The sequence below is a fragment of the Trichoderma aggressivum genome, assembly GCF_033847375.1.
Source record: "Trichoderma aggressivum f. europaeum strain CBS 100526 chromosome Unknown scaffold_018, whole genome shotgun sequence".
NCBI classification, from domain to species: Eukaryota; Fungi; Ascomycota; class Sordariomycetes; order Hypocreales; family Hypocreaceae; genus Trichoderma; species Trichoderma aggressivum.
The window spans coordinates 67,403-89,172 of NW_026946384.1; the positions used below are offsets into that span (position 1 = coordinate 67,403).

Here is a 21,770-nt window from a genome sequence, read left to right on the forward strand (position 1 = left end):
GCTTTGGTGTAAATGCCAAGGCGCTGGGGCAATCAATGTCTCTTTTCTGCAACCATCGCCAATTCCAGCTCGCAAGAGACATTGACCGCGAATACCAGCGTCCAGCAACAGAAGAGCCTCGTCTCGTCTCGTCCCCGATAATGCCATTTCCATTCGTCCTACCGACCACCTCGGCCTTTTCCTTCTCCTCGTCCGTTAGCTGTGACTCTCACCCATCGCTGCCCCTCAGCGCGAGCACTTATCGCGGGGTTGTCAGAGACGCGCTCAAGAAGCACAAGAGACTCCCTCCCTCGTCTCAAACGGCAAATCTGAGCACCGTCATCTCCAGTTTAGAGCAATATCTCCCGTATCTCATCGCCGTTGACGCCGGCTTGAGTAATCAACCGGTTAGCAATGAGACGGTCAACACAGTGTTGGAGTCGACTCCCTCCATCTCATGGAGACCAACGCTTTCTGGCGACCTTGTGCCTGGGCGTGAACGTCCCCGGGTGAACATTAACTCATTGGAATATGAGATTTACTTTGCGCTGTCCACTTTGGGCTTCTCTCATGTCCTCATGGCAAGGGCCGCGCTGCAGCCTCTTTATTCCACAACTCAGGATTTCCAGGGGACTCAAGAGCGGACAACCATCATGACAACGGCCACGAAATACCTGCTGGAGGCCGCTTCCATATACGACTATGCCGCCACAAGAAGTGAGCAGGTGATTGGCAACCCGCCTTGCGTTGATATTTCACCAGCTACGCTCCGTGCTCTCGCTTCCCTCTGCCACGCCGAGGCAACGCTGTTAGCTGTGCTAAAGGACGACCCTTACCCAGCAGCCGTGGCACAGGATAGGAATAAAAACGACAAAGAGTGGATGTTCAAGGCCCCCGACATCCCCAAAGTTCGAGCCCATCTCTATGCTCGTCTATGCCTCGCCGCATCTGAGCATGCTGCCAAAGCCTCGGCATTATGCCAATCAGCCAGGGCAGGACCAAGTGGCGTTAGCTCTGGATTCTTGCGATACTTGGAAGATTTACGGCGGACTAGCCGAGCAAAAGCCTGTCGATTCTTCGGAATCGATGCCGAGCTGGGTGGTGAGACGGCAGAAGGGATTGCCTGGGCACGTGCTGGTTTGCACGAACTCGGCATCGAGGTCAAGGATGCAAAGAAGGGGCTGAGCCTGAGTCGTACGATGAAGGGGCTCCATGAGAAGAGAGAAGACCGTCGAGTTGACAAAGAAACTACCTGGGGAGCTGATGCTGGCAAGCTGGAAGAGACAAGGATCCTCGAGTTGCTAGATGCAAAGTGGAGCAAGATCAATGATACGGTAAGCATCACGATGCCTTTACACTTCCACCCGGCTAATTATTGATGTAGATGAACACGCGGCCAATTCCGCCCATAAACGCTTTAATAAACAAGATGCCCTCGGGCCGTGAGATTCACACCATCAAACCATATCAGCTCCCTACGCTAGATCGAGATGTGCTGGAGGCTATGCGAGCGCCCCCTGAACACGGCGAAAATGTTGGAGGAGAGTTTAGTTCTGATGATGAGACTCTGGTGGAAGGATCCACGACAAGGAGCTCATATTATTAACATGGGATCCTGGGTAACATTCATGGGCATTAGCATATGGGTTTCATGGAGCATTGTATATCACAAAAATAGGCACCGGTAATCGTTGATAAGTGTTCAACTGCCTATATTTGTTTTATTTTTAATTGCAGGTGCCTCAGCGCAGGTTTATTCAAGCCAATTCCGAGCCGCATCTCCTCTCATCTTGTGTCCACCAGCAGTTGTAGAAGAACCTGCCTGCTTATCAATTTTATAACCCCGTCAGTCCCACCACCAGGCATCCTCGTCTTCGTTGGGAATCCAGGGAAGTGGGTTTTCTGGCGTCGAGCCTATTTCCATTTGGACGTCTGCCACGTCTTCCACTTCTGTCACCGGCTCTGCTGGGATTGGATCTTCTGATATTGGTGACTCTGAGGCTGGATCTTCCGACTCTGGATCTTCCGACTCTGGATCTTCCGACTCTGGAGTTTCCGAAGCTGGAGTCACTGAACTTGGACTCTCCACGGTTGGAGTGACTGAAGTCGAACTCTCCACGGCTGGAGTGACCAAGGTCGGGTCCTCACTAGTTGTTGTCACTGAGACTGGAGTGATTGAATTTGGACTCTCCACAGCTGGAGTCACTGAACTTGGATTCTCCACGACCGGAGTCACTAATATCGGATCCTCACCAGTTGGTGTCGCTGGAACTGGGCTCACCACGACTGGACTCTGTGGAATTGGACTCTCCAAGTCAGGAGTGACTGAAACCGGATTCTCACCAGTCGGTGTCGCTGGGATCGGGCTCACCACAACCGGACCCTGCAGAATTGGATCCAAGTCGAGAGGCGGGCAGGGAAGAGGCGTAGGAGCAGTGTCGACACAAGGATCGTAGCAACTATCACAGTCTCTCGCGTTAGCACAACAAACAAAATAATAACAATGAAGAAGAGGGGAAAGGGGGAACAATACCCTCCATAAGGTATGCCGCAATCGCTAATCGCGCTTATGCAGATGATGCCACAGAATGTGCTCGTCGGCTTGATTGGCCTCGGCAACGCAAGAGCAGCAGCTCCCCCAGCGAGAGCCACGGCAAACACCATTCGCCTTACAGCCATGGTGAAGAGAATCTCTTCAATAATAAACAAAACTTGTAAGAAATAACACGTCCGGGGGAGGTGAAGTCAGGTAGCTAAAGAACCTGCAGGATGTCTCCCCTTCATACAACAAACCGTGTAAAGTCCAGCTTGCCTCAATCCTGAGGGCGCAAGCGGGATGAAGACAGCTTTTGTGCAACAAGAAAATCCTGTGGCGAAAGGGAACGGACCGACTTTGCACAAGGGAGAGGGTGGTTGGGATGGTGGCAACTGACTGAGAGGTATGCTGGTGTTGTCAGACTGGACTGGCCGAGGAATGTGTATAGACTCATGGCATTTTACCATTCGCCTTCGCCGAAAGACATGATGCTAAACATAGTAAACATTGCGAGAGCACAATGAACCGGTCATGTAAAATAAAAGATATTTTTTACTCTTCTCCCTAGTCGAACATCGATGAATAGTACCAGGTAGTTTCATCGGTGATTAATACACAGCGGCAATAAATCCTCAAGGTATCCGCCCAATTTTAGTTTCCCTCTTCATTCCTCCCCCCCAATGACAGTCCAACCCAACTCGCTCCTTATGCTCCAAGAGACATCTGCTTCTTGATCTCGGCAATGGCCTTGCCGGGGTTCAGGCCCTTGGGGCAGGCGCGTGTGCAGTTGAGGATGGTGTGGCAGCGGTACAGGCTCATGGAGTTCTCGAGCTTGGCCTTGCGGGCATCCTTGCGCTCGTCTCGGGAGTCAATCAACCATCGGTAAGACTGCAGCAGGATGGCGGGGCCGAGGTACTCTTCGGAATTCCACCAGTAAGAGGGGCACGAGGTTGAGCAGCAGGCGCACAGAATGCACTCGTAGAGACCGTCCAGCTTCTTTCGGTCCGCCTTGCTCTGGCGGTACTCCTTGCCCTATATTTCTCCCAGTTAGTAAATCTTGCTCGAGCTGTATGCGATTTCATGTCATGTCAGGTCAAGTCAGGTCGGGATGGTGGCGTACATCTTCAGCAGGGGTGTCGCGCTGCAGGTAGGGCTGGATGGACTTGTACTGCTTGTAAAAGTGCGTCAGGTCAGGCACCAGGTCCTTGACAACGTAGGTGTGCGGCAGGGGGTAGATCTTGACGTCGGACGAGGACTCGGCGGGGATTCGGCACAAGCAGGCCAGGGTGTTTTGGCCGTTGATGTTCATGGCACAGCTGCCGCAGATGCCCTCTCGGCAGCTCCTCCGGAAGGTCAGGGACGGGTCCTGCTCGTTCTTGATCTTGATGAGGGCGTCCAGGATCATGGGGCCCGTCTTGTTGAGGTCAATGGAGTAGGTCTGCAGCTTGGGCTTCTCGGTCGGGGTATCGGGATTCCATCGGTAGATCTGGAAGGACTTGATCTTGGGCTGCTGCTCGGTGGTCTCGCTGACCGACGCCATGGACCGCGAGAAGACGGCGCTGGGGCGGAAAGCTGCCCTCGCAGAGGAGCCGAGGATTCGCGTCGAGGAGCGGAGAGCGGCCATGGTTGCTGTTGTCTCGTGTTCCGAGTTGGTTGATGCTTTTTCGGGTTCGGAATGGCTTTTTTCGGATCCGGCTCAGCCCCGCGTTTTTGAAGCTGGTCTGCAGTGGTTCACAGGGAGGGAATCGGAGTTGAAGCTGGTGATTGATGCGAGCCAAGGCAATCGTACCCTTTGGTTCCTCCTGGCAGCCGCTCAATTGCAAAGACTCTCGGTGGCGGCTTGGGATCTCGTCGTCATGGAAGAAGCTGGGAAGATGGAAGTGGCTCTTCCTCGGCTATGGGACGTCGAGACAAGGCCACGGGCCGGCCAATCACAGCCGTTTCATTGACAATTCGGCTAAGCAGGAGAAAGTCGGGATTGCCAGGCGGCAGCTCGTGACAGCCGGCTAAAGGTCGGGCCAGAAGCTGCGGTAAACTGCAGACCCTTGCACGTGCCGGGGGGGCATTAGCTAATCATTACGTGCCTTAGCGCGCAAACACTGAACCAAAGCCGTGGGGGAAAGATTTTGGGGATTTTGGTGGGGTTTAATTAATTAATACCGTACGGAATAATAATCCCGATTGAGTCCTCTTTGTTTGCCTCTTGTCATCTCCAAATTCGCCTCAGTTTCTCCAATTAATTTTTGTCCAATTTTTTCTCTTCGGCGCAGGCGGGATTCATCTTGCCGCGGCCGCTTTGCCCTTGACGAAGCCGCTTTCTGGCTGTAGAATGGCGAAGAAGCTGCTCGTCTAAAGTATTGCCCTGACTGGCGATTGCGCCCCGCAAGGACCTCGCCCTTCAATGCTCGTTTTCCCTTTGCGACAATCCATCGCAGCAAAGATATTCTAGGCGGCCATGTTTCTCTCTGGCAGATTGCCTGCCTCGCCATCACTGCGAACGCTACTTCATGGTTGGTGGCTCTGAACGACGCGACTTTGCGTCCCCGGCAGCTCCTTGTCCTGCTAACCGTCTGAATAGCCTCTAGTTGCGCACCCAGGACTCGCCAGGCGTCGCAGTTATTAGCCTCCAGACACATGTCGCAGCCTCTGCGCTCGTATTCCGACTCGCCCTCTTCTTCCTCTCCGAAATTCTCCTACCACATTGCCGCGTCATTCATCGCAAAGGACCGTCCGTACGACCCTTCCACGCACGTGTTCCACTTCAACCCATACAATCGAATTCAACCGCCTCGACACCGCCGAAAGTCTTCGCGTCCTGAATCCGGCCACGATGCTTTCTTCGTGAGCAGAGTTAACGAATCTGGCTCTGTGGCCTTTGGTGTTGCAGATGGAGTGGGCGGCTGGGTAGATTCCGGCGTCGATCCTGCGGATTTCTCACATGGATTCTGCGACTACATGGCGGCTGCAGCATACGAATACCCCTCGACAAGCGACAAACCTCTCACAGCGAGGAAGCTCATGCAGATGGGATACGACGCGGTTTGCAAGGACGCAAATGTGCCTGCGGGCGGCAGCACGGCTTGTGTCGCCATTGCTAGGCCTGGAGGAGTCTTGGACGTGGCCAACCTGGGCGATTCGGGTTTCTTGCAACTGCGCCTGAACGCAGTGCATTCTTATTCCGAACCGCAAACCCATGCCTTCAACACCCCGTTTCAGCTTTCAGTCGTGCCTCCCAGTGTTGCCGCAAGAATGGCGGCTTTTGGGGGAGCTCAACTGAGTGATTTGCCACGAGATGCCGACGTAACGCACCATCAGCTGCGCCATGGTGACGTCCTCGTCTTTGCTACTGACGGCGTGCTGGATAATCTCTTCAACCAAGATATCCTTCGGATCGCCAGCCGAGTAATGGCCAAAACGGGCGCGTGGAACATTGCCGAAAACGAGGCAGTCACAGTAGCCGATTCTCTAGACGATCTCACATCCTCTCCCCACGAAAGCAACTCCCAGGACGTGATTGTGAGGAGAGCCGTGACATTGCAGAGCTTGTTGGCAACAGAAATCGTGACTGCCGCCAAACTAGCGAGTATAAACACGAAGAGGGACGGACCCTTTGCCAAGGAGGTGAAGAAGTATTATCCCCAGGAAGGGTGGCACGGAGGAAAAGTCGACGACATTTGCGTTGTCACCGCCGTCGTCTCGGAAGATGCGGCTGATATCAAGAGCAAGCTCTAGATTACGAGGGGGACACGAATCTGCGCAATAGATTTTAGACAGCGGCTAGCATACGGCACTTTGGTTTAGAGAGTTTTCTTCTTCTTCTTTTTTGGCTAGAATACGGTGAAGACGGAGGGTTTTGTTTTGGTTATTTGGTTTTTGTGTGTATCAGTATTTTTGTAGCATGGGCTATCCGTTCTTGTACATTACCAGGTAGTTTATTTGGGAATAAATAAAATAAGACAAAGCAGACAAACAAACAAATAGTTCTTTTTTATCGTGAATCGAGATTCAATTGAGTGAAAAACATGTCGTGTTTGTGATGTGCTTTCGGCTACAAAAATGGATTTGCACGGCGCTGTGATTGGATGTAAATGTCGGCTTCATGATGTCATTGACAGTGACGTTGATGGGATTCAAAGTTCCAATTTATACCCATTTCTACCAATTCACCTCACGCAATATCATATGAGAGGTTTTAAAAAGATACTAAAATGAAGGAGATATATCTGGTAAGTTTACTTATAAAATTTGTCAAGTTTATACCTGGCAATGTATCTTGGACACTTACACATTTGCTGTAAACAAGGCCGGTGCCGCTGCGGCCTTCACAGTCGACGTGCTCATATATCCTCTCGACACATTAAAAACACGGCATCAAAGCCAGGACTTCATAAAATCTTCCGTTTCAAAACCCCTCGCTCTACGGGGTCTCTACCAAGGCATCGGTAGCGTGATACTTGCCACTCTACCAGCAGGTGTGTAACAACGCGCTCTTCTGTCCCATCTTGAAAAAGCATCTCATCCGTATTTCAAGTGAGTTAACCAACATGTTTTATCAGCCGGTGTATTCTTTTCAACATATGAGACTGCAAAAGGCGTCTTCGGGCGGCATCTCCCCGTTCCCGAGCCAGTAACCCATTCCCTCGCCTCAGCAGTCGCCGAGATGGCCTCGTGCCTCATTTTAACGCCAGGCGAAGTCATCAAGCAAAATGCTCAAATGCTACAAGCCAAGGAAGCAAGTACATCGACGTCGTTGATGGCATTCCGCCGCCTGCTGACGACTGGTTCCGCGAGTGGGCTGTTCACAGGGTATTCAGCCCTGGTTGCACGTAACCTACCCTTCACGGCGCTTCAATTTCCCCTGTTTGAGAATCTACGGAAACGTCTATGGGATCGAAGATTAAGTTCAAGAGAGGATCAGGCAAGAGGTGTTGGAGAAACGGGGTTGATTGCCGGAGCCAGTGCAGGAATGGCTGGAGGTCTGGCTGCGTTTGTGACCACGCCGAGCGATGTGATTAAAACACGGATGATGGTGAGAGCTGATAGCGAGCACGATCAGACTAAATCGGAGCAACGGCATAGAAGAATACCTTTCACCAAGACTGTCAAGGACGTCTGGCGTGAGAGGGGGGTCCGGGGTTTCTTCCGTGGAGGAGCATTTCGCTCTGCTTGGACGGCGGTGGGCAGTGGTTTGTATCTGGGCATGTATGATGCCGCAAAGCTATGGCTCGAGAGGAGGCCGTAACTAGCATGGCTGTAATTAACGGTTCAAGGCGTGTAAGAGCAGTCCTGCTATCAGTCTCCCGCATTGATGATGAAGCCGGATAAAATGTATTGCTCTGAGAAATGCCAGCTGATCTCGCAACAAGACACAGAAATCAAGAGATGGAATGTTATTGTTTTGCACCTCTATTATTAACACATGATTAACTCATAACAGGAGATTATCTAGCTCTATCACAGTGAGTTTATAGAACGACTAAATCATCAAAACTCCACGTTTCCCTTTCCCGAACACACTACTCTCCATACAATTCAAGAGCAGCGAGTCAATTCAAATACCCTGCTCCATCCTTTCCCTTTTCCCTTCTTAAACAATCGAAGAGATCTGCAACTTTCATCTCCTAGCCATGCTACCCCCTTGGAAACTCAATGCCATTATTCACCTTTTTTGCATATGCAGGTGTAGAACATTGCTTCCACCTGGTGTACATTTCCATGTAGCTTAAATACTCGAAACGCACACCAGGACGATTGGACAACCTTTCGCAATGTTGAAGTGTATCCGTGTCTATTGGTGAAGAATAATCCTCCACCACTACTCTCTTGAGCCGTGGGAAATGTCCCTCTCGAATCGCCTGTGCCATCACATGTATTTTATTCCATTTTTCGTGGAAGCCTTGGAAATAGATGCAAGTAAGCGATCCAGGCAGCATTGTGACCAACTGTTGCACATTTTCGGGGAATGAGGGAGTTCCCTGGTCGTCCACTGAGCCAAAGCCAGCTGTCAACACCCACAGGCTCTCCAGCGAATCGAATCCGCGGAAACTGCCATAATACTCTTCCGGGCTTACTTGGTCCCAATCATAGGGATCTAGACCAAGTCTCAATCTCAAATGCTTCAGAGTCTCCCTTCTCGACTGCAGTGTGCTCTGCGCCGAGCTCCACGTAAGCGGCGCTGGCTCGTACTGTGCCATTGCGCCAACGAAATCGGTTAAATAAAGGTCAAGATGCTCCAATATCGGACACGAGTCAACAAGGTTTTGCAGGCTCTTCGGTCCTATCAGGCCAAGATGAAATGTCAAGGAGCGAATTCTTGCAAGAGGCAGTCGCTGCGTAACTAACATACAATCCTTCACTTTCAATGTCTCAAGACATGGCATCGCGGCCAGGAAGTCACTCATCTGGCCAAGGTCAACATCGGCCCAAGGCGTCAATGAGAGGGTGGTGACGGACTCCATTGGAACCGGCATCTTTGGTAAGCCATCCAATCGAGCGTCAGAACCACATGGTACATTGATATCCAGCTGCTTTGCGTTTGTGAGCTCTGCCAGCACCTCTCCAAGGAGTTGATGACGAATTAAGATGTGATCCAGCTCATCGCTCCAGGAGCAATCGTCACCACTATTGCAGAACCGGTGTACCTGAGCAGCCAAGTGTTTGTGTTCCGCACTCGTAATAGTCCGCAAAAACAGTGATGTGTTTCTAGGGCTAGCATCATGGTATAGAACTGGCAGCGCGACAGCACGCAAACGCTTACTAGTCATGCTGAGATTTGATAGATCCTTTTGAAAAGTTGTCGGAATATCAGAGCAATGCGAGCATAGATTTTCGCATATCTCAAGGAGGATCTCGTTCGGCATATCCATGAGGCTACGCTGTGACTTGCGACTATCCGACGCCATGGCGAAGCTATGGTTGCTATAGGAGCAGCAGTTTTGTGGTTCGAAATACCAGTGTTTGAAGGTGAGCTCGAAAGAGTGAGATTGTGCAGAATGGTTGATGATTTCCGTAAGCTTAGAGCAGAAGGAGTTGCAAACAGAGAAATATATACATACCTATGCATGCCTCGTCTTACGTGCGAGATATCAGGCATCAGCTGGCGCCCATTCTCCCTTTGTTCAGTGCCACATCTTTCCTTCGTTCAGTATTGCATTTTCCCTTTGTTCAGTACCACGATTCTCTTTGTTCAACGTCCTATTGCCTCCTTGCCTCTTTGTTCAGCGTTACACTCCCTTCTTGTCCAGTGTCACGTTCTCTCTTTGTCTCTGCAGTTTGTTTAGGCTACAAGTACTTCCGATACCAGTTATTTCACTGGGCATGTATAATGCTGTAACGCCGTGGCTTGAGAGGAGATAGTATGCCAAATGGTTCACAGGGTGTAATTGGTAAAGAGCCAGCGCTTAGATGAGTGCGGGAAATCGCATCCAACCTTGCAACAAGACGCGAAAGCCAATAAATGGAAGCAAGTCTCTTCACACAATAGCCTCCAAATCTCAGCTTTAGATACAGTCTCTTGGAGTCAACATCTCCTAGAATCGGCGACTTTGATAACCATCCTCTCACTCTGCTTCATCTTCCCCATATTCATAGTCATCTTCCTTTTCTTTCTCAACAAACTCTGGATCAGAACAATCCGGAAATTCTTCAAGCTTAGTGTCATTAAAATACGCACAAAACACGTCAACATCTGCAAGTAGTTCACGCGCATATTCAAACTCTTCCTTTTCATGTTCCAACAGCACAAACTCGAGCTTCGGGAAATGCCCCTCCAAAATTGCCTCTTGTAGGATCTCTATCCCATCCCAATCTTTGTGCGAACCGCAGAAACCGAGACAGATGAGTGATTGAGGTAGTTTACTAACCAGGTCTTCCATATCTTTTGGGAATATAGGCACATCTTTGTCCTCATCATCCGTCCCAAAGTCCGTCGTACGCACCCACAACGTGTCTAATCCGTCAAAGTCGTGGAGATTGCTCAATTGGAAATCTTGCAGACTCTCAAGTTGGTCCAAGTATGGGGGGAATTCTTTGCCAAATACGAGATTCAAATTCTTTAGTGTTTCCCTCCGCGAGTGTAGTATGCGCTGCGCCTGTCCACACGTAACTGTTTGCTGCTCGTAGGATGAGGTATAGTCATAATCATAAGGCCTGACATAGTACTCAAAATGTTCCAGCTCTGGACAGGAGTCGACAATCGTTTGCAGGCATATCGCGGTGATCATGCTATTTCTGAGAATGAGAGTGCAGAGCTTAGCAAGCGGGAGAGTTTCCGTAATGCTCCCACAGTCATATGCCGCCAAGCGCTCAAGGCATGGCATCATGGTTAGAAAGCCGCCTAGAAGGCCAAGGTCAAAGAGATCCCCGGGAATCAACGACAGATCGCGGATGGACTCCATGGTGATGCATTTATTGCGCGAATCTGTTAAGCAGGTGGTTTCCTCCCAGAGAGGCACCACGATGGATAAGCTCGCTGTGTTCGGAAGGCGAGCGAGTATCAATTTCAAGAGTCGCTGGTCACACTCGAGCCCGTTCCTCTTAATCTGTCGATCCCACTTTCGAACCCATTTATCACTTTCGTTAACGTCAAGGCGTCGTGCTTCCGCTTTCAACATGTCGAGATCCTCGCCCGAAGCGTCACGCTGCTCGGCCTCATCGTAAAGGAATGAGCGTACTTGGACAGCCAAGTCTGGCCGCGCAATGATGGTACGCAGAAAGAAGAGATTATCACCAGGCCAAACACAATGATACAAGATTGGTTCTGCGATGTCACGCAATCGTCGACATGTCCTCATGAGAGACCACAAGTCCGTGTTGAAAAACTTGTCGTCTGATGGTTTCGGAGTGCCATAGCAATGGAAACACAGCTCTTCGCAGATCATCAGGAGTATTTCGTCCGGCAGCGTGATGAGGCTGGCCGGCGGCATCGTGAAAAATGTGGCTGCAAGACGAACAGCAGCTTTTTTTCGATTCGAAATATCTAGACTGAGAGAAGAATTTTGAAAAGAGCAAAGAAGCTGCAAAATTGGTCAATCGTTTGTTTGTGGGCGATGCAGATGCAGATGCAGATGCAGATGCAGATGGAGGAGGGAAAGCTGGTTGGCACCTGCCAAGTTTTTGGAACTCCCCCTTTCTACCCTTTGTGTATCGATAACTTGCAGTCACTTTCTGTTCAGCGTCACAGTCACATTCACTCTTTTATTTCAGTGGGCGGGCCATGCTATAATCACTGTTAGTGACAGCTATTCGATAAACATTCAGGGCAGTCAACTATCGAAGCCTGATTACAACTTGAGATCCAGAAAGCATACTCTGCAGACAGCTAGACCGCCAGAGACGATCAAACAACCATAATTCTACCTACAATAATGGCAAACACCAGTGTCTACTAATATATGGAGGTTATATTTATTATCAAGAGGTTCAGTAAAGCTGCAACAGCTAGGTCAGAGGAAGTCTACTAATATGTATTCATTAATCTGCATATCCTATCCTGAAGCAGCTTCCATAACACTTCAAAACACCCCCCTACTCATCATCCTCCTCGCTATCACTCTCAGCCTCCTCCTCCCCAACCTCCTCCTCACTATCCTCCGCCCCCTCCGGCCTCTCCACCATCAAAAACGCCGCCAAGCACGTCACCCGATTATGCGTCACGTACGTCCCCCTCAACCCTCCCGCCGGCTTCTCAATCTTGGCATCCTTCTTCCTCGCCCCCTCCAGCAGCTCCTCCGCCTGCACCGTCCACACCCTAATCTTGCCGTCGCTGCTCGCCCCAACCACGTAAAACGTCCCCGGGTTACCCGTGCTCGGTATGGCCACAAAGTCCTTGATTCTGCCTGAAACGCCTTCTCCTCCAACGTATCCGACGAACTTGGCCACGGGGAAAGTTCCTTCAGATCCCTTCTTATCGTCCTTGTCTGAGGGCTCGGGAGTTGAGAGGTCATCTGCTTTTGTCGAGAAGAACGCAACACGGCCATCTTCCGTCGACACAGCCAGCAGCGCGTCTCCAGTCTCCTCATCAATCGTAACGTAGGTGAAATGGTGTATCTTGACCCTGGTAGTCGGCATGACTCGGCACTTTGGCACACTGTCCATTCCAAAAACAATGATATCCCGGTCGAATCCCACTGCAAACTCGTCCGCCCCGTCTGCCGTTCCCCAAGTCACTTTCCGCGCCTCGCCACTGGCATGTTTGCTCTCCCCGACCTCTCTCAGCATCTCCTTGCTAAAGCTCAGCACGCCCGCCTTCTTTCCGGTGACGAGATTCCACAATCGCATACATCTCTCTCCCTTGCCAACGCTAATCATCAACTTCATGCTCGGATGGATCGCAAAGTCGTTGACTCCAGACGGTGTACCGCCAAACGGCGCTGTATCACCGGTTGGTCGGCCGTGCGCCGTTGGCTTCGGTGTCTTGATATTGCTCAACATGGACCAATCTCGCGTCCGCGTCACCGCAATCGTCGAGTCGTCACTCGCCGAAAGCAGCTTCGACCTCGTAGGAAACCTCAGCGCCGTGATCGTCGAGTCGTGGTGCAGCAACGTTCCCAGCTCTCTGTTCTTGGGGTTCTCCAGGATCGGTCTCGGAGCCACGCTGGCCAATGCATCGCGATTCTTCTTGCTCGGGGGATGCGCCGACAAATTGTAGACGTGAACCCGCTCGTCCGTGCTACCGGAAGCCAAAAGGACCTTTTGCGTCTGGCCCGGAAGCGGAGGTGAGATGGGAGATACGGCAACGCATCGAATGGCGGATGCGTGCGCATTGAAGAGAAACGTATCGGCGAACTCGGCGTCTCCCTTGGCGCCAATTGTGGCCGTCAATCCATGGAGAACTCGGTCGTAGGATCCGGCGACGATCTGAATGGTTTCCTCCACAAACTTGTTGCTGCTTGTCGTTGGCTTCGTCTTTTTCTCAGTCTTTGCTTCAACAGCTTTTGCGCTGCTCTTGGTAGGTTTTGTCTTTTCGTCGACGGTTTTTGACTTCTTGGCGGATACTGGCTCCGGAGCAGGTTCGCTGGTAGCAGCGGCTTGTCTCTTTCTTTTCGCCATCGTGTGTTGCTGTGGTTGAATGTTTTTTTGTTGTACGACGTACGAGAGATCAATCCAAGATCCAGATGCAGCCTCTCAATGGCAAAAAAAAATAGTATGGGTACCTTGCGCGATAAGATAAGGCTCATGGTGTGCGCTTTTAATGCATTATATTGGTTTGATGCATGATTCCCGATGCTCGGCGGAATCAGGTCAATAGTATGAATTACAAAACAAAACGAAATAAAAGAAGAAGAAATGGGTAAAGAAGGGAGAAGAATCTTTACAAGCAAATCATATTCATCACAGACAGAAAAAGAAGATGAAAAAGGGGGAGATTAAATATTGTATTTCCACGGCCGGTGAAATGCTCCCATATATGCTTGAATATATTGTGTATCTGCTTCGTGATATTTCGAACCGATGCTTTTTGCCGACAAGGGTGAAATGTTGGTAAATAATATAAATAAAAAAGATAAATAAAACCAAAAAAAAAAAAGTCTCCATCATCGCGTCCCATCCCTCTCCCGCCCACCCTCTCGGCTCAACTCTATAGTGCTCAGACTGGGAAAACGCTTCGTAAAATCCTCAATGTAGTCCTCCCTTTCCCGCGAGGTCATCTCCAGCATTGGCTGCCCGGGGAGGTCGATTGCTATCAAACGCTCAAATGTGGGTTCATCCCTCTCTTTGGTTGGCGAGGAGGCTTGTCGACCTCCTGTTGGTATGTTGTTCAGGTGAACAGGCTTCTTTGGGGCCGTTGGCTTGGCTTGCGTCTTGGCCGATACGCTCGCAGAAGCTGATGCCGAACCTGCAGGTTGTTTACCATCGACCAAGGATCCGTCGCTTCGTCGTGGATCTACAACGATAGGCTTTGCAGCCACGGCTGGTTTGCGCTTCACCTCAGGACGGGGCTTGTCCGCCTCTCCGGGTGCCGGTTCAGTATCCGTAAACCTTCCGTACCCATGGGCCGTTCGTGGCACGTTTGCCGGCTTTTGTTCCTCGCTCAGCAGACTCTGAACCCTGTTTTGTATACTGGCGGCGCGTGCTGCTCCCATTGGCTTTGGGGCCGTGGGGGGTCGAGTCTTGGAGGGCGATCCGCTGCCCTCCGCAACCCTTTTCCGGTATTCTGCTTGCGCAGCCTCTACTCTAGCTTCCTCCTCTTCTAACTGACGACGCTCCAGGTCACGACGCATCTCGGCTGTCATGTGGTGTCCTTCTCCGTCTGAATCGCTCCGGTCGTCTGCTGCTTCAGAACCCTGAATGGGCGTCAATGCGCGGCGCCCCTGCTCTTTGCCGGGCGATGAGGATCTTTCTGGCTCATTATCGGATGGGGCATTGTTTTCAAATCTCTTGAATGCACCGCCAAATTTGCCTGCAAGCAAGTTCTTGGAAGTCGAGGCAGCCACATCGGGTCGTTGCCCTTGGCGGTCTTGATCATATTCCTGCACTTCGATGCTTCTTGAGCTACAGGAAGTCGGTTCTTTGGAGCTCCCTCCTCCAGTGTTGGCATGCGACAAGGGCAGATGCCAAGACGAGTGTCGGTTCGTAGAGGACTGCCGAGAAGGAGGCTTGGATGCGTTCTCCCTCTCGCGCAAATACTCCAGGGTGCTCGGTTCGAATGTAGAGCTAAGAGGCCGCGGCTTACTGACAGGCTCGCCAGCGGAAGACCGCATGTCTATCAGGTCCTCTGCGGAGCTGAGGATATCCAATGACGTCCTGGATGAGGCAACAGTGCTCTGGCTCAATCGCGGCTGGACAGACGAAGATCGGGTGTTTGCCGACGCCCAGTTTCCACCAGAGTGTCGCTTGGCGGTGTTTTGTCCGGTGAGAGCCGCCGCAGCACGGGCTACGGGCGCGCGTGGGGTTTCGACCTCGAAAGAACGCCTGCTTCTCTCCACGTCCACCGGCCGCTCCTTGTCGGGAGATTTTTCCGTCATTGTCCCCGTGGAAACATATGAGGAGCTTGCCGTCTTATTAGCAATGGCCTTGAGCTCAGGGTTGCTCGTAATGATGGACTGTGCCCGGCTAATCCCGGACTGCGCCGTGGATGATGGCACCAACTTGGGAAGAGGCTTGACCTCCAGGGTTGCCGGTGAGATATCAGGAGGAGGGCGAGACGAGATTGGCGCAACAGAGTGCGGTCTCGGAACCGGGGTTGAAGGCGCGGGGCTTCTAGAAGACGCGAATGCTGCGTCGGCCAATCGTTCAGCAACCTTTGTATTCAAATCTTTCTGGGGACGAGGCGAAATCGGGCCAGTGTTGTCAAAGTTGAACGTCTGTTGGTCAAGTAGCAAGGAGAATTCGTCGAGACGAGGAAATCTAGAAGAGAGCTCATCAGGTTCTGCCTTGCGGATGGCGGCAGCAGCGGTAGCCTTGGAGTCCAATGCAGCAAACGGGTCGCCATCGGTGATTTTTCCCGGTCCCGGTGTCCGAGATGGTGAAGGAGTCGGACGCCCTCTTCTCATGGGTGTAATGTCTGGGAGGGCCTGTTGCTCATTGACGGGTGCTGACGAGAAGACGGCGCCCACAACAGGAGCCTGATGTGATTTCGGGTCCGCAACAGAAGGTTGGTTCAGTCTGGGGTCTGCGCTCGCTCGGCCGGAGTAAATCTAAGAAGATGCTGTTAGCTTCAAGACAGGTGCTACGGTGGTGGTTGCACAGAAACTCACATCGTGAATGGGCATTTCTCGGCCCTGCATAGCACAGGCCTCTTTTAGAACTTGGTATATGTTGGGTCTCGATTGCATGTTTTCTTTGAGCATTGAGGCTATTGTAGGTTAGCAAATGAAGCTGTCAAGGAGTTTAAAAAGTCGGCGGAAGTATTGTTCATACCAATGAGCTTCTTTAATCTATCTGAAAACGCTGGGTAGCTGGGATATCTGTAGCTTGCGTTCAAGATTGCCAGCTGCCCTTGGTCTTCAAAGGGGGTCGTGTAGTAGCACAGCTTGTATAGCAAAACACCCAATGCCCAGATATCCGACTTTTCGTTAATCGGTTGTTTTCGATAGACGTCGACCATTTCGGGACTTCGATATTGTAACGTCGTGTGTTTCTGGACATCTTCGTCCATCAGGCGGCAGTCGACGACCGTCAAGGGGGCCGGTCGCGGAGGAGCAGCGGAGCCAAAATCACAGAGCTTGAACCGCTTGCCGCCCGCATGATTGGTGATTAAAACGTTTTCGACCTTGAGATCTCGATGCAACAGCGCCGGCTTGAGATAGTGCATGCAGGCAACGCCCTCGGCAATGTCCGCAAAGATGTTGATGATCTCGGGCTCGGTCAGGCGGTGTTGCAGGCGGGTGTTCATAAAGTCAATGAGGCCGCCGCCATCGCAAAACTCCATGAGCAGAAAGACCTCGTAGCCGCCGCCCTTGAGCTCGGACGCGTGGGAGTCGATGTAGGTGACAATGGCCTGATGCCCCTTTAGACGCTTCATCGTCTCGACTTCGGTTCGCATGCCCCGCAGAGCCTCCTTGTCGGGCACGGCAACTCGCTTCAGCACGGCCAGGTCGGTGCCGTCGACGGCCTTGGGCAGCTTGACGAGGTAGACATGGGCAAAGCCGCCCTCGGACAGGTATTTCTGGATCTGGACGCGATGGTTGCCGACCTGGATCTTGGTCCCTGGGGCAAAGGTGCCGGCCGGGGGCGCGTTGGCCGGCGGAGCGCCCGAGGCCGGATATCCAGCGTGAGGATGGTGAGCCTGCGGGGGCATTCGATGGCCGTACGAAGCCATGGTGTTTCTCACGAGAGAGCGTCGATGGTGTAGCAAAAAGGGCCAGCCAGCCTCGTCGGGTGCAGGAGAAAAGGGCCCAAGCTGGTGACGTACTGGGACGGGACTAGCCAAGGGCGGAGGGGCGCGCTGGAGATGGTGATGCTGTGCTGATACCGCCAGATGCGAGTGAGCGATCAAGACATTGGCAAGCGAAGAAAAACACACGGGGGGCCAGGCGCGGGTTTCGGTTGGTTCGTTGCCTAGCGATGACGGGAGATGCACAGGCCGCGAGATTCTCTCTTTTTTTTTCCTCCTTTTTTTTATCTTGTCAAAGAGGACACTCGGCCCTTGGGAATGAAGACTGCCTAGAATCAAATCGCCAGCCTCGCTCGCTAGTCTAGTAACTCAGTACGGAGTAGCAGCCAAGAAACCCCACCCGGTACCGACACGCGTTTGAGCATCTCTGGGCTGGGTAAGAATCCCGAGGGCTGGTGTTTACCTATGCTTGAAGCACTTGTAAACAAGTACTCCGTGTAAGTCAAAACAGACTCGGAGTCTCACGGACAATCTCCGTAAACATACGTACGCACGTATCTGCATCGCCTCACGATATCATCTCCATCAATAACAACAAAACTTGAACCCAACGGGAGGCCGCAAAAGAAACAAGCATCCATTGAACCCAAAATGCCAACACACTTGCAACTCATCCCAAAACACCCACTAAGCCCCATCTTGACAATCCCAAGCCCTCGTCCACCAATGAGCAAATCCCATGCTAAGCACCGCTCGGCTCATTCGTGCCGTGCAAACCGCCCGCCCATGTCCGTTTCGTGTCCCAAGAATTGAACCCAAGAAAATCGCTTGCCAGCGGTTCCACCCCGAGTTCCAAAGGCCATCCATCCGGTCCGGACTAGGCGGGATGTGGTAGTATCTACGCATGAAAAGGGCACCTGTTATACTCGTGGCGCCCAGCGCGAGGAAGCCCGTCTTTTACCGCCCATCCCATCAAAGTAATCCGAGCAGGAATGGCATGTTTCGGTTCGGCTGCTCGCTTTTTGGGGGGATCGTCCTGATGGCCTGGTACTACTAGCAATAAGCTGATGCTGCGCCCCTGGTGTGTGACTGATACGTTTGCGTCTGTCGTTGTTATCGAGGCCAAAACAGCTCCCTCCCACGATACGGGGATCTGGACTTAAAAAGAGTCCACCCTCCCCCCTTCTCTTTTCCCCTCCCATTCTTGCAGAGCTATACTATCTATACAATAATAACCCACCGTCACTAATTTTCTAACGCCATTCGTTTTTGTTTTTTAACACAATCGACAAAATGTCTTCTCCTCAGCCCCAGATGGTCGCCCAGCAGATGACTGCCGAGGCCCCTGCCCGAGTCAGCTCCGAGCAGCCGGTATGTGCCAACCCAATGCGCTTGTTTATCTTCAGAGGTTCAGCACGGTTGTTGGAATGGAAGACATGGACGAATTCTATACACAATGCATATATATATATACGTCAAGAACGTCTGAATTACTGTCTCGCTAACACTAATTCGTTCGCAGCGTCCCATCGAGCCCATGGCCATCGAGTCCACCGCTAGCATGCGTGGTGGCGACGGCGAGAAGGGTGTAAGTGCCACCAACTACCTACTATATAGATCCAAGCCACATCCGCCATCTGATTCGTTTGATTTCTGACATCAAATTTGTTCCTATATATAGGCCATCTGCTGCGGTATCTGCGCCGGTCTTGCCTGCTTCGAGTGCTGCGAGTGCACCGAGGAATGCTGCGAATGCTGCTGCTAAACGGTGTTTCGCGCAAAGGATCAGATCAGATCAGATTGATAAATATCCAACATGGAAATATATACCTTGATGGGAGAGGGGAACGAAAATGTTTTCAGGAGCTTGTTTCTTTTGGCCGCGATCGCGTATTGGCCATTTAATGATGTGATATCCCCAGACTATTCAGTCTCGACGAATAGAGCAATACCCACAACTTTTACATATCAAGAGATTTTACATATTCGGTTTCCACTGTGTGCTCATAATGTTCATGTTGTTTTGTTTTGTTTTGTTGTTCATCCAAGTCCATTTGGCTTCTTGTTGTGGTTCTACCATCTACTTTTCCCCAGCTTTCATAATATCCGTCTCTTATACCACAATCTCCGCCAGCTTCTTCACCACATCGTCATAGTATCGCACCGACAACCGCTCCGCCACCTCATCAGCCGTCTCGTCTTCGTCAACCTCCAAACCCAGCTCGTGCTCGCCCGTCAAGCATCTCCTCGCCGCCTCTTCAAACCTCTCTCCCATCTCGGCGCCGACATCAGCCACACTCTCTGCAGCAAGCAGCTGGCTCCGCACATGCCGAACCACGTCTGACTGGCCCTTTGCCAGCCTCATCTCGATTCCAAGCACCGCCTCCACCGGCTTCCAGTGCGCCAGCTCCACCAAGATGACGCCGAGGCTGTATATGTCAAAGCTCTTCTTCGACCGCTGGCGGCCCTTGCCTTGGTTTGACTGCGCCAGCGGGTGTCGGTATAGGTCGTGCTCTGCGTCGTAGCCGGGGATCTCCGTCACCTCGTCGGATCCGCCAGGGCGAGAGAAGTCGAAGCCCGAGAGGTAGACTTGAGAATAATCTACATGGCCCGACTTTGCTCTGAAGAACAGGATGTTGTGACTGCGAAGACCCTTGTGCAGCCAGTTGACCGCATGCAGATAGAGTAAACAGTTGCCAAGAGCATGCGCAAGCTTGATCCGGTCTGTGACCCTGGGTTTGCGGGTTGCCTTGTCCAGGAGCAGCTCCCTCAAAGACACCGGTGGGAGGCTGTCGTCCAAGTCGTCACTCTCCGGGCGCTCGAATATCAAACCCAGCCGCCGGTCGAGAATGTCGACATCATCCTCCGGAACATCTGGGTCTGCCTTGTCGAAGAAGCCGATGCAATGAGGCGTCTGAAAGGCCTCTGGTTTGGGACTGTGGTTGAGCAAGCAGGCCAGCTTCCGCACTCTGTCGACAATGTCCGCTTTGGACAGGCAACCAGGGGTTCCCGCGGTATCGTAGTCCTTCCACTCGATCCACACCTTCTTCTTCCCCTGGGCAGTCTTCATGATGGCCTCGCACCGCGAGTCATCCAAATCATCCACGTTGGGGTCCAGCTCTATGAGATACTTGGGCATCTGGACAAGACGCGGGTCTCCCGGCTTGGCAAGCCCCAGAAAGGCCGCCACGGCTTCGTCAATCACCGCGGGAGCATCCGACTTGGGGTCAATGGTCTCATTGAACGCCTTGAATCTGGCCAGCTTGGAAAGTTGCCTCAGCTCGGCCATGCTTGCTTCCCTCTCAGCGTTGGACATTCGTGTGTGTGCCGATGCGCCAACATCTCTAGCTTCCAGCTGAGCCTTGAGAGCCAACACAAGGTGGCTAAGGTCGGCAATTTTGTGATGAAGAAGCAGTACGCCCCGGTTGGTGTCCTGCACCGTGTGTCGAATCTCAACCTGCAGCGAGTGGTCCAGGATGTTCATCATGCTGTCGTTTAAGAGGGTAAACTTGAAGAGCAGGTGCTCGAACCCCTCTTTGTCAAACGACACCCACTTGAGCCTCTTCAAGCCCTCTTGTGACTTTTCCTTGAGGCTCATCATGGCCTTTTTAATAAACAGCCTCTTCTTCTCCGATATGGGAAAGCTGGCCTGCTTGGCATCCTGCTCAGGGGAGATGAGGAAATCGCCATCGTCGCGAACGGTAGTCAGGTTGTTGTGCTTGTTCTGGACTTCAAGAAACTCGTCAAACAGGCATTGGACTTGCACCAGGAGATCCAACACGGTCTGGCGATGGAGATTGAAAACGTTTGAATCTAGGATACGGTCTTGGTTTTCCGTGTTCACATCCAGCAGTCCCGATGTCTCGCTCCAGGCGAAGAGACGCTGCTGCTCCAGGCGGAGGCGCAGGTTGAGGTATTTACAATCATCTTCATAGCCGAGAGCCGTAACAAGCAGTTGTATGCCTTTTCGTAGGGAAGATCCAGCAGAAGGTTAACACAGTTTTGTACACAAGCTTTAATCACATGGATGAATCTAGGCCAAGAACATGCCTTGTACACAGCCAGTATACACCTGGAGGCCTAAGGAGGCAACGCCAAGTGCCAGGCCAGCCAGGGAGACGGGGTCCATGTATGCAGACTTTTTGGTCAGATCTCCAGGCCGGAATCTCCCTGGTCAGTGTGCCGAGGGATTTGACGGTTCAAGTTGTTGGGCGAGGGTTGGAGGCTGATACAAGCACAAACAGGCCATGTACGAGCCCCGTGCGTACTGTACAGTATGGCGCACCAAGATTCGTGTCACTATTGACATGTGTGTAACGAGGGCTGGACGGGACTAGCGAATTGCCTACGAGATGGAGTGGGGATGGAGCGGAAGAGGACCGAGGCATGGCGAATCGTGGACCGAACCGACGGCGGCAGAGGGAGAGACAAGGGACAGGGGGAGCGGACTGTTTGTTGGTGTTGGTCAGTGGTGAAGAT

The 21,770-nt window shown here is 52.0% G+C and overlaps 10 protein-coding genes across 10 annotated transcripts; 4 read left to right on the top strand and 6 right to left on the bottom strand.

The window, feature by feature from the left end:
* Window positions 1–35: 35 nt before the first annotated feature.
* Window positions 36–2,435, top strand: Triagg1_5209 (uncharacterized protein; the record flags this gene model as incomplete). Its single annotated transcript, XM_062899699.1, has 3 exons — window positions 36–1,313; window positions 1,364–1,549; window positions 1,830–2,435. 3 exons carry the CDS (start codon window positions 36–38, stop codon window positions 2,433–2,435), a joined length of 2,070 nt encoding a protein of 689 aa, XP_062755683.1.
* A 785-nt stretch (window positions 2,436–3,220) lies between these two features.
* Triagg1_5210 (uncharacterized protein) lies at window positions 3,221–4,139 on the bottom strand (the record flags this gene model as incomplete). Its single annotated transcript, XM_062899700.1, has 2 exons — window positions 3,221–3,547; window positions 3,636–4,139. The coding sequence occupies 2 exons, from the start codon at window positions 4,137–4,139 to the stop codon at window positions 3,221–3,223; spliced, it is 831 nt and encodes a 276-aa protein (XP_062755684.1).
* A 1,010-nt stretch (window positions 4,140–5,149) lies between these two features.
* Triagg1_5211 (uncharacterized protein) lies at window positions 5,150–6,247 on the top strand (the record flags this gene model as incomplete). The annotated part of the gene is made up of 1 exon (XM_062899701.1): window positions 5,150–6,247. One exon carries the CDS (start codon window positions 5,150–5,152, stop codon window positions 6,245–6,247), a length of 1,098 nt encoding a protein of 365 aa, XP_062755685.1.
* A 476-nt stretch (window positions 6,248–6,723) lies between these two features.
* Window positions 6,724–7,757, top strand: Triagg1_5212 (uncharacterized protein; the record flags this gene model as incomplete). Its single annotated transcript, XM_062899702.1, has 3 exons — window positions 6,724–6,741; window positions 6,819–6,987; window positions 7,072–7,757. 3 exons carry the CDS (start codon window positions 6,724–6,726, stop codon window positions 7,755–7,757), a joined length of 873 nt encoding a protein of 290 aa, XP_062755686.1.
* Window positions 7,758–8,145: 388 nt separating this feature from the next.
* Window positions 8,146–9,417, bottom strand: Triagg1_5213 (uncharacterized protein; the record flags this gene model as incomplete). The annotated part of the gene is made up of 1 exon (XM_062899703.1): window positions 8,146–9,417. The coding sequence occupies one exon, from the start codon at window positions 9,415–9,417 to the stop codon at window positions 8,146–8,148; it is 1,272 nt and encodes a 423-aa protein (XP_062755687.1).
* A 657-nt stretch (window positions 9,418–10,074) lies between these two features.
* Window positions 10,075–11,439, bottom strand: Triagg1_5214 (uncharacterized protein; the record flags this gene model as incomplete). The annotated part of the gene is made up of 1 exon (XM_062899704.1): window positions 10,075–11,439. One exon carries the CDS (start codon window positions 11,437–11,439, stop codon window positions 10,075–10,077), a length of 1,365 nt encoding a protein of 454 aa, XP_062755688.1.
* A 601-nt stretch (window positions 11,440–12,040) lies between these two features.
* On the bottom strand, window positions 12,041–13,564 carry Triagg1_5215 (uncharacterized protein; the record flags this gene model as incomplete). Its single annotated transcript, XM_062899705.1, has 1 exon — window positions 12,041–13,564. The coding sequence occupies one exon, from the start codon at window positions 13,562–13,564 to the stop codon at window positions 12,041–12,043; it is 1,524 nt and encodes a 507-aa protein (XP_062755689.1).
* A 485-nt stretch (window positions 13,565–14,049) lies between these two features.
* On the bottom strand, window positions 14,050–17,276 carry Triagg1_5216 (uncharacterized protein; the record flags this gene model as incomplete). The annotated part of the gene is made up of 3 exons (XM_062899706.1): window positions 14,050–16,152; window positions 16,213–16,310; window positions 16,376–17,276. The coding sequence occupies 3 exons, from the start codon at window positions 17,274–17,276 to the stop codon at window positions 14,050–14,052; spliced, it is 3,102 nt and encodes a 1,033-aa protein (XP_062755690.1).
* Window positions 17,277–18,584: 1,308 nt separating this feature from the next.
* Window positions 18,585–19,056, top strand: Triagg1_5217 (uncharacterized protein; the record flags this gene model as incomplete). Its single annotated transcript, XM_062899707.1, has 3 exons — window positions 18,585–18,662; window positions 18,814–18,879; window positions 18,973–19,056. 3 exons carry the CDS (start codon window positions 18,585–18,587, stop codon window positions 19,054–19,056), a joined length of 228 nt encoding a protein of 75 aa, XP_062755691.1.
* A 348-nt stretch (window positions 19,057–19,404) lies between these two features.
* On the bottom strand, window positions 19,405–21,420 carry Triagg1_5218 (uncharacterized protein; the record flags this gene model as incomplete). Its single annotated transcript, XM_062899708.1, has 2 exons — window positions 19,405–21,254; window positions 21,351–21,420. The coding sequence occupies 2 exons, from the start codon at window positions 21,418–21,420 to the stop codon at window positions 19,405–19,407; spliced, it is 1,920 nt and encodes a 639-aa protein (XP_062755692.1).
* Between the last annotated feature and the right edge of the window lie 350 nt (window positions 21,421–21,770).